General features: G+C 48.1%; 1 protein-coding gene across 3 annotated transcripts in view; it reads right to left on the bottom strand.

Moving 5' to 3' along the window:
- EXOSC5 (exosome component 5) overlaps positions 1-11964 on the bottom strand; it is a 54945-nt gene that overhangs the window by 12565 nt on the left and 30416 nt on the right. The window contains exon 6 of one of the 3 annotated variants that reach the window (XR_014785012.1): positions 7093-7246. Coding sequence is in view for 2 of the 3 variants with exons in the window: in XM_084814958.1 (XP_084671084.1) it covers positions 7154-7246 (93 nt within the window). In the remaining variant the exon portion in view is untranslated. Of the gene's footprint in view, positions 1-6341; positions 7247-11964 lie in introns of those variants that run through there. The other 2 variants (XM_084814958.1, XM_084814957.1) reach the window with 2 other exon arrangements.

Genomic DNA, 11964 nt, shown 5'->3' with positions numbered 1-11964 from the left:
AGTCTATCTCTGAATATCAGTCACTGGGGACAAACAGCAGGAGAGGAGGCTTCCAGCTCCAGGCCTTGCTTGGAGCTTCCTGGGAGATGCATCTGGCTGCTAGTCACTATTGGAAATAGCAACAGAATCTTGCAGCGCCTTAGGATGGAATCCTATGCCTGTTTAGACAGAAGGGTCCTACAACTCTCAGGGCTGGCTGGGGAATGCTGGGAGTTGTAGGACTTTTTTTCTGTCTAAAAATGCATGGGAGTACGTCCTAACTTACAGAATTTGTTAGGGCAAGATGGGGTGATGGCCACTACTTGAGATGGCTTGAGAAAAAGTCCTATAGCTCCCAGCTTTTTCTCACTACTTGAGAAAAAGTCCTACAGCTCCCAGCATTCCCCAGACAGCATGGCTGGCTGGGGAATGCTGGGAGTTGCAGGACTTTTTTTCCGTCTAAACATGCATAGGATTGCACCCTTAGACTTAACTTTATGTTGGCATAAGCTTCCGTGGAGACTGCTCACTTCATTGGATGCATCCAATGGACAGTAACTGATGCCAAAATAAATATGTTAGTCTTTCAGGTGCCAGAAAACTCTTTGTTGGTTTTGCTGCAAAAGACTACCCTGGCAACCCCTCTGGAAATGGTTGGAAATAGGATGGCTGGACTAAACAGACCCTCATCCAGCTGAGCTCTTCTCTGTTTAAAGGGTAAAGCATTCAAGGTCTGGATTTTACTACTTCAGGCTGCAGGTGGTGGGAGGGGTGTGTGAGACCGGAGACGGGGACTCAGTGCATGTAGAAAAACAGCATGCCAGGGAGAAGGCAAAGCTGAACCCTTTTTTCTGACAGTCTAATTCTCTATGTGCAGCGGGTGAGTGAAGTCAAATATCCAACCCCCCATCCACCAGCATCCGGAAATGGTAAAATCCAGGAAAAGCGTTATCACTCAGTTCTACTGCACGTACAAACTGGATCTTGGAACGGGGCCTCCCTTTTTTTGTCCTCACTCTCCCCACCCACCAACCCAGGACACGCTTCTTTGTTCTCTCACTCTCCTCCAAAGCTTCCATGAATTATTGAATGTCCTGACGCTTTATCACATATTTATGTGCGGTCCCCGGCCTGCTTCTTTCTAAAGCTTTAACCATCATCTCCATCTCAGCTCAGGTGGAAAGAAAAGAAAAAAAGAACTCCACACTGGGACCCTTTGGGGCCCTGTTGTGATCTGTGTGGATAATGTAAGAAGCAGAGGCAGCTTGCTTAAGGAGGGGGAATGGGGGTGGGGGAGAGAGAACAATTCTAGACTGTTCTCAAAAAACAAAACAAAATGCAGCTTGGTTTTTGGATCAGCTACTTGACTGCAGTGAACTGTGGTGCTGGAGGAAAATTCTGAGAGTGCCTTGGACTGCAAGAAGATCAAACCAGTCCATCCTCCAGGAAATCAAGCCAGACTGCTCGCTTGAGGGAATGATATTAAAGGCAAAACTGAAGTACTTTGGCCACATCATGAGAAGACAGGATACCCTGGAGAAGATGCTGATGCTAGGGAAAGTGGAAGGCCAAAGGAAGAGGGGCCGACCAAGGGCAAGATGGATGGATGATATTCTGGAGGTGACGGACTCGACCTTGGGGGAGCTGGGGGTGGCGACAGCCAACAGGAAGCTCTGGCGTGGGCTGGTCCATGAAGTCACGAAGAGTTGGAAGCGACTGACCGAATAAACAACAACTTGACTGCAGACCATTATTTTCAACTAGATGCCGAAAGGTCTGAAAGAGCTCAACGTTTCCCAAATCTGTCTCCCTCGCCATGGAGAGGAGGGCAAGGGTAGTATCCAATGTTACTCCTACATAGAGTAGAGCCATTGAAACTTACATTAGTCACAATTAACTTGTCCCATTCATTTCAATGGGTCTACTCTATGTAGGACTAACACTGGATACGACCCCAAGAACTGGAAGAGGATAAAGCTCCCAACAGAATGCAAATGCAGCCTTATTCCTTCACCTTTGCCCCTCCCAGCACAGACGCACAGCCCAACCGGATGCCCTAGGCAGACACACTTTGAAACAGGGAGTGTCTGTTACTTATCCCCAGAAGCTGGTATAGAGGTATACTGCCTCTGTACAGGGAGGTTTCATTTGTATTTCCAACGTTCAGGTGTGTGTGCCATTCCTTGTGCAGCCAAAACGGTATGACATAGACACAGAAGCGGGGAGCATCTGCAGGGCTTCAGGGAAAAGTACAAAAAGCTGTAGACTTCGATTATTTTTTTTCCTAACAAGGACCAAGTGCACTCAGTGCTCACAGATTGACGACTGGAAGTTGGGGGTAGAAGAATGTAAAACCAGGTGGGAGATCCACAGAATGGATTATTCTGGAAGAGATACATTGCCATGAATATTAGCTTTGAATTGGCCTAATCCCATTTTTAAAAAGCCATCTCAATTAGCGGCCATCACCACATCTTCCTGTAACAAATGCTGTGAGGGCACAATGCTATGCATGTTTAGACAAGAAAAAGTCTTACTACTCCCCCAGCATTCCCCAGCCAGCCATGCTGGCTGGGGAATGCTGGGAGTTGTAGGACTTTTTCTTGTCTAAACATGCACAGGAGTGTGCCCTTGGTCTCTTAGCCGCTCTGCTACTGTTGGGTTATAGACGTGTCGATGACCTGACAGATGAGAATTTAGGGGGAATGGATGACTGATTCCTTATACTAGCTGGCATAATAATTTTAATGCACAAATGTGCACAATCCTGGATCTGTTACCCCACACGACAGACCTGCGAGGTAGCAGGAAGGTCAGCATTATTTCTGTTCCACAGCTGAGGCTGAAAGAGCGCAATTTATGGCCGAGTTGGTGCATGCAGCAGAATGAGGTGGTAGAGGGGACCTATGAAGGGAAGTCAGTTTTTGAATGCTCCCCTATAAGCATGCATAGGATCGCACCCTTAATTACATGCTGGTCCACGGAACACCAGTTGCTGACTCCTAAGCTAGAAACACAATTTTGTTGTTGTAGTGAAAGCTTAGATTCTCTGGGTGCTGAACACGAATACTTCAGTGTTCGATTTTGGACTGGTTCAGCCAAGATTTCAGAGGCAGGAAATATACACAGCCCAGCCCATCTTTTCCTCTGGTCTCACAAAGTGCTCAAAAGGCCACTGTGGGTCCAAAGCACTCAGGAAGCTGGGCTGCACCCTTCACAGAGGGCTGTTTCCCCTGCAGCGCTGGCTTCACTTGGAGGCAGATCACCAGGCTGGCATAGCCAACAGTCTGACTCAAAGTACATGACAGACTTTGAAGGCAGAGGGCGGAATTAATCACTTAGAGCACCCCTTCCAAAAGACAGCAGGAGTCAAGCAAGCGACAATATCGCCCTAGGCAGCATTCAGAGATGGCAAGCCAACAGTCGAAGCAGAAAAAGGGCAGAAGTGGGGGTGCACTGGCTGCATAGGGGCTAGGCCCTAGAAGGAAGACGCATCCGCTCTTGCATTTCCCACCTAATGAATAAAATGCACATTACAGGCCGCTCTGAGAATCAGAGAGCCTTTGGGGGGAAAGAGAGGAAAGGAATTCAAATGAAGCCTTCCTAATTGAAAAGAGTCGAAAAGGCCTTGATCTTCTCTCTCAAAAGAGGCCTGAATGATAGGATTCGACTTGGATCCCCCACAACAGTCACCCCTTGCTCCTGCCCCCTAAGGTCTATTAATTAAAATATCTGTGTTTTTCCCCAAGGTGATGTAGAAGTAGAGGTGGCAGTGATGGGGCAGAACGGGTGAAAAATAATCTAATGCAGCCTGATTGAATATTCATTGTAGGAAATTGGAGGCAGAGGGTATAGTGATTGGGAACTCAGTCTGTTTTCTGCTATGAAGAAGGGGAGATGAGGTCACCCTGTCCTTTAAGGGGAGAGGAAGAGGAGGAGAGTGTGCAGGCAAGAGAGGGGAAAAAGAGAAGGTTGTCTGAGTGTGACCGTAAACTGCCCTCCTGAAAGCAGCCGGGATTTTCCAGAAGGGCAGCTGGTTTAAATAAGGAAACGATGAAGACCTCAGAAAGCACCAATGGGGGAAATAAAAAAGATCATTTCATCAACGCAATTAGGCTCATTAATCAAAGCAGGCTGTTTGCTGCTTACCAAGGCAGCTGGTGAAGGTTAACAGCGCGGTTAGAAATCGAGGAAGTGAACATCGGGGGAGTAAAGAGTTCGGGGAGGGAGATGGGGAGGGGGCAGCGTGCTTGCCAATGATTTAACGGAAGTGCAGCCCCATAGGTTGTAACTGACAATGACTTGATGGAGATGAATGATATGACTTAGAAAGATGACACGATAGTAGTTCACTGGAGCTGCCTCCTGAAACATGGAAGCCAGCACATCGCACAATGTGAGTACAGGACCTGGATTTCTTCTTCAGAGATTCCACGGACACAGAATTTGGAACACAATACCTGATTTGGATTGCTGAGCAACCCAAAGGAACATTTATTTTATTTTAAACATGTTTCTAGTCCTCATCACTTATATATATGATGGAAAGCATGCAAGCTGTGCTGGAAAACAATCTAGAGCTAAAGAATGGCTCTGTAGGCAACACAAAGTGGTGAGGTTGATTGATCTGTGGTCAGCAATGAGGTTTTCAGAGGGCAAGGATATTTCGAGGAGACAGCTGGGAGGGGATTGGTCAAATACCATTTCTGTAAGCCACCCCCCGCTCACTTCCCTCCTTTATCAGTGGCCACAGCTGCTGCTTCCCCCCTTTCATGTTCTGCCACATGTCCCCGTCCCCCACCCCAATAGCTGTTTCAAGCACCTCATTCCGGAAAGGAAAATGAGGAGAACTTGAGGCAGCAATCCCTGGAACAAGCCATTTCCCAGGAAACCAAATTTGGCCAAGGGCTCAACTGCTGACCTTTCCCTTGAGCTGCAAGACTCCAAGTTCAAATCTCAGCTCAACCAATGCCCTCACTGGGTGGCCACAGACAAGCAAAACGCAACCCCGTTCTCCTAACAATCCAATGGTGTGCCACTGCAAGGCAAAAAATTTATTTAAAGATTAAAGGTGCAATCCTGTGCATATTTAGACTGAAAGAAGTCCTACAACTCCCAGCATTCCGCAGCTAGCCATGCTGGCTGGGGAATGCTGGGAGTTGTAGGACTTTTTTCTGTCTAAACATGCACAGGGTTGCACCCTAAGTGTCATACACAAGGGATTATTCATCGCCCCAGCTCCAGGTTGACTGGGGTCTCACATAGAAAGAGGTACGCTTCTGTACCTAAGATCCAGGAACAGCCCTTTGAAGCAAGGAGTTCTATCCCCCAATGCCCCAATTCCTTCTGCAGTTTAGGGCTGGAGCATCTAACTGGGTCTAGGAGCACCTGGGGGAGTGGGGACAGGAGTCCTTTGGGAAACCCGGTTTTCTTCCCTTCTCACTAATACATTGCCGCATTCTGAGGCCGGCAAATGCAATGAAGAAATATCTGCCAAGCTGTGAGTGGATTCCGCTTTGGCAAGGGCTATGCTCTCACTGCTGTGGTTGCCAAACTGCAAAATTAAAAACAAGCAGGAAAGTTCCGCAGAATATTAATGAGCGGGGGGGGGGGGGAGATGACACAGAGCCTTGTATCTCCATCCTATCTCCATCGTATCTCTAGGCCTGCATCAGAACGACAAGAGGGTGGATGCAGGTCCATGCGGGGGGGGGGGGGGGAATCTTGTGCAGGCTGTCCCTGTGGACTGCAGAGGGACAACTGAAGCCAAGAAGCCAAGCCAGGGCTGAGTAAGTAACCTAGTCAGGAGCCTAGTCCTGAGACTGCAAGGCTTGGGCCATGATTGGGACATGGGTGGGGGCAGCGCAGACAAGATGGTCACAGCCAAAAGGGGAGCTCTAGAGCCACACCTCAAGGGCATTTTACAGGTGGGGAGGCAGACAGTGGTTACTGATTTCTTCATCCAAGGCCACAATTACCCACCCTAGCTCAGCTTTCCCCAAGCTGGTGTCATACAGATGTGTTGGACCACAACCCCCATCATCCCTTACCAGCATGGAATGATGAGAGTTGCAGTCCAACACATCTGGAGGGCGCCAGTTTGAGGAAAACTTTCCTAACCGTTGTGCTTTTAAAGCAGCTAGACTAGCTTACCTATTATTGTTATTGTTGTTATTATTATGCCGGTTGTTATAAGACTGCCAGTGTGGTGTAGTGGTTACAGTGTTAGCCTGGGACTCGGGAGATCCGGGTTCTAGTCCCCACTCAGCCATGAAGCTCACGGGGTGATTTTGTGTCAGTTGCTGACTCGCAGCATAACCTACCTCACAAGGTTGCTGTGAGGATAAAATGGAGAACAGAGGGACCATGTAAGCCTCCTTGGGTTTATTGCAAAAGGAAAAAAGGCAGGATAGAAATGCAGTAACAACAAAAACAACACTCAGAGTGGCATCCAACCCTTCCCCATTTTATCTTCACAACCCTCTTACCTAGATTAGACTGTGTAACTGACCTAAGGCCACCCAGTGAGCTTCATGGCTGGGTGGGGATTTGAACCCGGGTCTTGCTGGTGCTGGTACTAGTCAGACGCTCTGACCACTCCACCTCACCGGCTCACTGGTTTGCAGCACATTCGGGTAGGTGAGAACAGAAATAACAAGAAAAGCAGTGTGTTTAAAGACCACAAAACTACTATTTCAGGCAGAAGAGAAATCAGAAAGGAACCATCTGGACTCGCAATTAGGCCAAAGATGAGATGATCCCCTGACAATCTGTGCAGCAACAACGGCTTTTGTTGGAGAAGGAAAAAAACGTGCACCACAAAATATAACAGAAATGCCTGATCCGGGGGAGGGGTGGGGTGCCGCATCATATAGTGCAGCCTTCCCCAACTGGGTGCCCTCCAGGTGTGTAGGACTCCAACTCCCAGTATCCCCCAGCCAGCACAGTGGTAGGGAGGGGCAGGTTAAACAGCCCGCTTTTCTAGTACCCTGCAATCCGAACCTGCTCCACAATCCCAGTTAACAGCCTCCGATCTCACCGCCTGGCGTTTTATAGAACAAAGGAGGTGCCCCAAAGAAGGCTGAAAGGGGGTGTGTGCGTGATCCCACTCACGCCACTCAGTCTTCATGAACAGCCAGTCTCTCTTCCATTCCACTCGGTGGTGGTGGTGGAGTCACCACTTGGAGTACTTTCTGCAAGAAGAATCCCGGTAGAACTGAAAGATGGCGTCGGCGGCTTGCTGGGAGGTGGCAATGCATCGTTGAAGCTGCAGGGATAAGGAAAGGGGAGGTCATTATGCCCGGAGGGAAGGGGTCCCTAAAGGTCAGGCAAAAGGGCCTTCCGAAAGGAACATGCTACCACCCCGTGGCTGCAGCATTTTCTGATGTTGACAGATGGCAAAGATTCTGTCCTCGTGAGCCTCATCTATCTTAACGGCAGAGGCATTCTTGGGGCGGGGGGAGAATGGGGACCTGCAGTCAGCGTCAGTGCCCTCCCCAACCCACATTTTGGTTTGTTCCTACAATGCACTGGATTGGAGCTCCATGTTCCATATGATGGAACTGACAAATAGCTCCCTAAGGAGATCCTTACACAACCCCTGATTTGTGGGAAATTATCCCCGCTAGCTTCTCAATCCATCTCCACGTCTCCTCCCACCCTTAGGAATACATTTCAAAAGCACCCATTCATCATTCACGTCTACATCTTCCAGTGCATACACAGGGATGGGAAACTTGTGGCCCTCCAGGCCTTGTGGGACTGCAACTCCCATCATGGCTCACCACTGACTATGCTGGCTAGGGCTGATGGGAGTTGCAGTCCAACAAGTTCTGGAGGGGCCCTAGTACATAAAGTGCTCTACAACCGTGAGCTCATCTTCACAGCTCCCCTGTGAGGTAGGCTAGGCTGAGAGACAAAGAGAGACATACTTATCCAAGGCCACCCCATCAGTTTCATGGCTAGTAAGGATTTGGACCTGTATCTTAAGAACATCAGCAGAGCCCTGCTGGATCAGACCAAGGATCCATCTAGTCCAGCATTCTGTTCACACAGTGGCCAACCAGCTACCCACAGGAAACCCACAAGCAGGACATGAGTGCAACAGCACCCTCCCACCCATGTTCCCCAGCAACTGGTGTACACAGGCATACTGCCTCTGGTACTGGATGCAGCACATAGCTATCAAGACAATTAGCCATTGATAGCCTTCTCCTCCAGGAATTTGTCCACCCGCCTTTTTAAGCCATCCAAATTGGTGGCCATTGCTGCATCCTGTGGTAGCGAATTCTGTAGTTTAATTATGCACTGTGTGGAGAAGTCCTTCCTTTTATCTGTCCTGAATCTCCCACCAATCAACTTCATGGGATGACTCCAGGTTCTAGCATTTTGAGAGAAGAAGAAAAATGTCTTCCTATCCACGTTCTCCATGCCATGCATAATTCTGTAGACAGCAAGGTTATGCTCAAAATCCTACAAGCTAGGCTTCAGCAGTATGTGAACCGAGAACTACCGGAAGTACGAGCTGGGTTCCGAAGAGGCAGAGGAACTAGAGATCAAATCGCCAACATTTGCTGGATCATGGAGAAAGCAAGAGAATTCCAGAAAAACGTCTATTTCTGCTTCATTGACTACGCTAAAGCCTTTGATTGTGTGGATCACAACAAACTGTGGCAAATTCTGAAAGGGATGGGAGTACCAGACCACCTTACCTGTCTCCTGAGAAACCTGTATGAGGGTCAAGAAACAACAGTAAGAACCGGACATGGAACAACCGAGTGGTTCAAAATTGGGAAAGGAGTATGACAAGGTATGATATTGTCGCCCTGCTTATTTAATTTATATACAGAGTACATCATGAGAAACGCCGGGTTGGATGAATCACAGGTCGGAATTAAGATTGCCGGGAGAATTATCAAGAACCTCAGATATGCAGACAATACCACCCTAATGGCAGAAAGCGAAGAGGATCTCAAGAGCCTCTTGTTGAGGGTGAAAGAGGAGAGTGCAAAAGCTGGTTTGAAACTCAACATTAAAAAAACGAAGATCATGGCATCCGGCCCCATCACTTCCTGGCATCTACAAGGGGAAGAAATGGAAGCAGTGACAGATTTTATTTTCTTGGGCTCCAAGATCACCATAGACGGTGACTGTAGCCATGAAATTAAAAGACGCTTGCTCCTTGGGAGGAAAGCTATGGCAAACCTGGACAGCATAGTAAGAAGCAGGGACATCACCTTGCCGACAAAGGTTTGTATAATCAAAGCTATGGTTTTCCCAGTAGCAACGTATGGCTGTGAGAGCTGGACTATAAGGAAGGCTGAGCGCCGAAGAATTGATGCTTTCGAACTGTGGTGCTGGAGAAGACTCTTACGAGTCCCCTGGACTGCAAGGAGGTCAAATCAGTCCATCCTAAAGGAAATCAACCCTGAGTGCTCATTGGAAGGACAGATACTGAAGCTGAAGCTGAAATATTTTGGCCACCTAATGCGAAGAGAAAACTCCCTGGAAAAGACCCTGATGCTGGGAAAGATTGAAGGCAAAAGGAGAAGGGGACGGCAGAGGATGACATGGCTAGATAGCATCAGCGATGCAATGAATATGGACTTGAGCACAGTCTGGGAGAGAGTGCAGGACAGGAAGGCCTGGCATGCTATGATCCATGGGGTCACGAAGAGTTGGATACGACTGAACGACTGAACAACAACAACAACTATCATGTCTCCCCTTACACTCCTTTTTTCAAGCTAAATAATCCCAGCTGTTGTAACTTTCCCTCATAGGGGAGATGCTCCAACCCCTTGATCATTTTAGTTGCCCTTTTCTGCACCTTTTCCAGCTCTACAATATCTTTTTTTTTTTTTTTTTAGGTGTGGTGACTAGAACTTTACACAGTATTCCAAGTGTGGTCGCACCATAGATTTGTATAGGGGCAGTATGATATTGGCAGTTTTATTCTCAATTCTTTTTCTAATTATGCCTAACATGGAATTTGCCTTTTTTACAGCGGCCACACACTGGATTGACATCTTCATTGAGCTGTGCACCACAACCTAAAGATCTCTTCCCATTTTGGTTCAAGTGCAGCCCGTCCCTCTTGTACAGGCTCAGCTTGTCCCAAAACTTTCCCAGCACCTAACAAATCTGAACCCCTCCTCCCGGCACCACCATCTCATCCATGCATTGAGACTCCTGAGCATCACCTGTCTAGCTGGCCCTGCGCGTGAGCAGGTAGCATTTCAGAGAAGGCCACCTTGGTGGTCCCGGATTTCAACCTCCTGCCTAGCAACCTAAATTTGGCTTCCAGGACCTTACAACTACATTTCCCTACATTGTTGGTACCAACATGGACCACGATCACTGACTCCACCCCAGCACTATCTAGTAGGCTATCTAGATGGCACATGATATCTGCAGCCTCCACACCAGGCAGGCAGTTCACCATGTGGTCTACATGCCCATCACAAATCCAGCTGTCTATGTGTCTAATGATCAAATCTCCCACTACCACAAGCCCCCTTCCCCCTGGAGGCACATCCTCAGTGAGAGGATATTTGTTTGTCTTCCGAGGAATGGGTCCCTTCTAAGGGACCATTTTCTTCTTCCTCAGGATGACACCCTCCTTCCCCGAGACCCACATTCTCCATGACAGCAGAGGAGCTGTCACCCCAGGAGTGGGACACAACTAATAGTCCCTGAAGATCTCATCCATCAACCTCTCTGTTAGCTTCTTCAGGTCAGCAACCTTGGCCTCAAAGGAACGGACCTGTTCCCTGAGAGCTAGAAGCTCATTACACTGAGCACACACCCACGACTTCCATCCAGCAGGAAGATAGTCGTACATGTGGCACTCAGTGCAATACACTGGATAGTCCCCACCACCCTGCTGGCTTTCTACCTTCATAACTGTTTGTTTATTTGGGTGTGTTTTCCCTGGAAAGTTATTTTTTTTACTAAAAGAAAATAGGGAAATTATTTATAGTGATTTATTTTCAGTTACTTATTGTGAGTACAGAATAAGGAGGAAAGAGTTGACTGCCCTGGCTTCCTCGCCCTGTTGCTAAACTAACACAGTTGCTTAACTCGCTTGTTTGCCGACGCTTTGTCACTGGGGCTCCTCACGCTTGGAGAGCTGGCTCCCTCGCAAGAATACCTCCTTGTACAGATAGGCCCAACTGCTGCTGCAGTGAATTTGATTGGAGGGCCTCGTTTGGAAAGCAAGGGAGGCTGTGTGTGAACTCCTGACTGGCTTTCAGAGGCTGGGAATGTAGGTCAGTTGGCCCCCCAGGGAATGGCGATTCCTATTTAGGAAGGAGGACTGAACAACTGTGGATGGGAGAGCTATTGGGGGAGATCCTCTAATCGATGGGTCGTTGGAGGGATCAGCAGACAAAGGGTAGGTGATTTGGGAAGGCTGTCACTTGCAAGGTCTGGATTCTTTTTCTGTGTGTTTTTTAAAACTTAAAATGATATGCTGAACGTTTAAACTTGCTTTATTTGGTCAATTGCTCTTTAAGGCCTAAAGCCCGAGCCTAAACTGGGGCCAACCTGAAGCTAGCCTGCATCTTCCAACATCCAACCCTGTTCCCCAGCTAGGCATTAGATCATCTGATCAGTTGCAGCCTGTGTGGATGGCCTGCTAGGAAGACGACTCTACTGCCCAATAGAAGTGGCCAAGTTTGAGGATGACACCAAATTACTTAGAGTGCTTAAAACAAAAAGGGATTGTGAAGAGCCCCAAACGGATCTCTCCAAACTGGGAGAATGGGCATCTAAATAGCAAATGCAGTTCAATGTAGGCAAGTGTAAAGTGATGCACATTGGGGCAAAAAATCCCAACATCAAGTATAGCTTGATGGGATCTGAGCTAGCGGTGACTGACCAAGAAAAATCTTGGTCATTGAGCTGTTGTGGTGGACAGCTCAATGAAGATGTCAACCCAGTGTGCAGCCACTGTAAAAAAGGCAAATTCCATGTTAGGCATAA

This window comes from Heloderma suspectum, chromosome 10, assembly GCF_057233095.1.
Source record: "Heloderma suspectum isolate Gila_16-S chromosome 10, 16-S_ref, whole genome shotgun sequence".
Taxonomy (NCBI): Eukaryota; Metazoa; Chordata; class Lepidosauria; order Squamata; family Helodermatidae; genus Heloderma; species Heloderma suspectum.
Note: the sequence above shows the minus strand (reverse complement) of the source record. Positions and strands in the feature narration are given on the sequence as shown.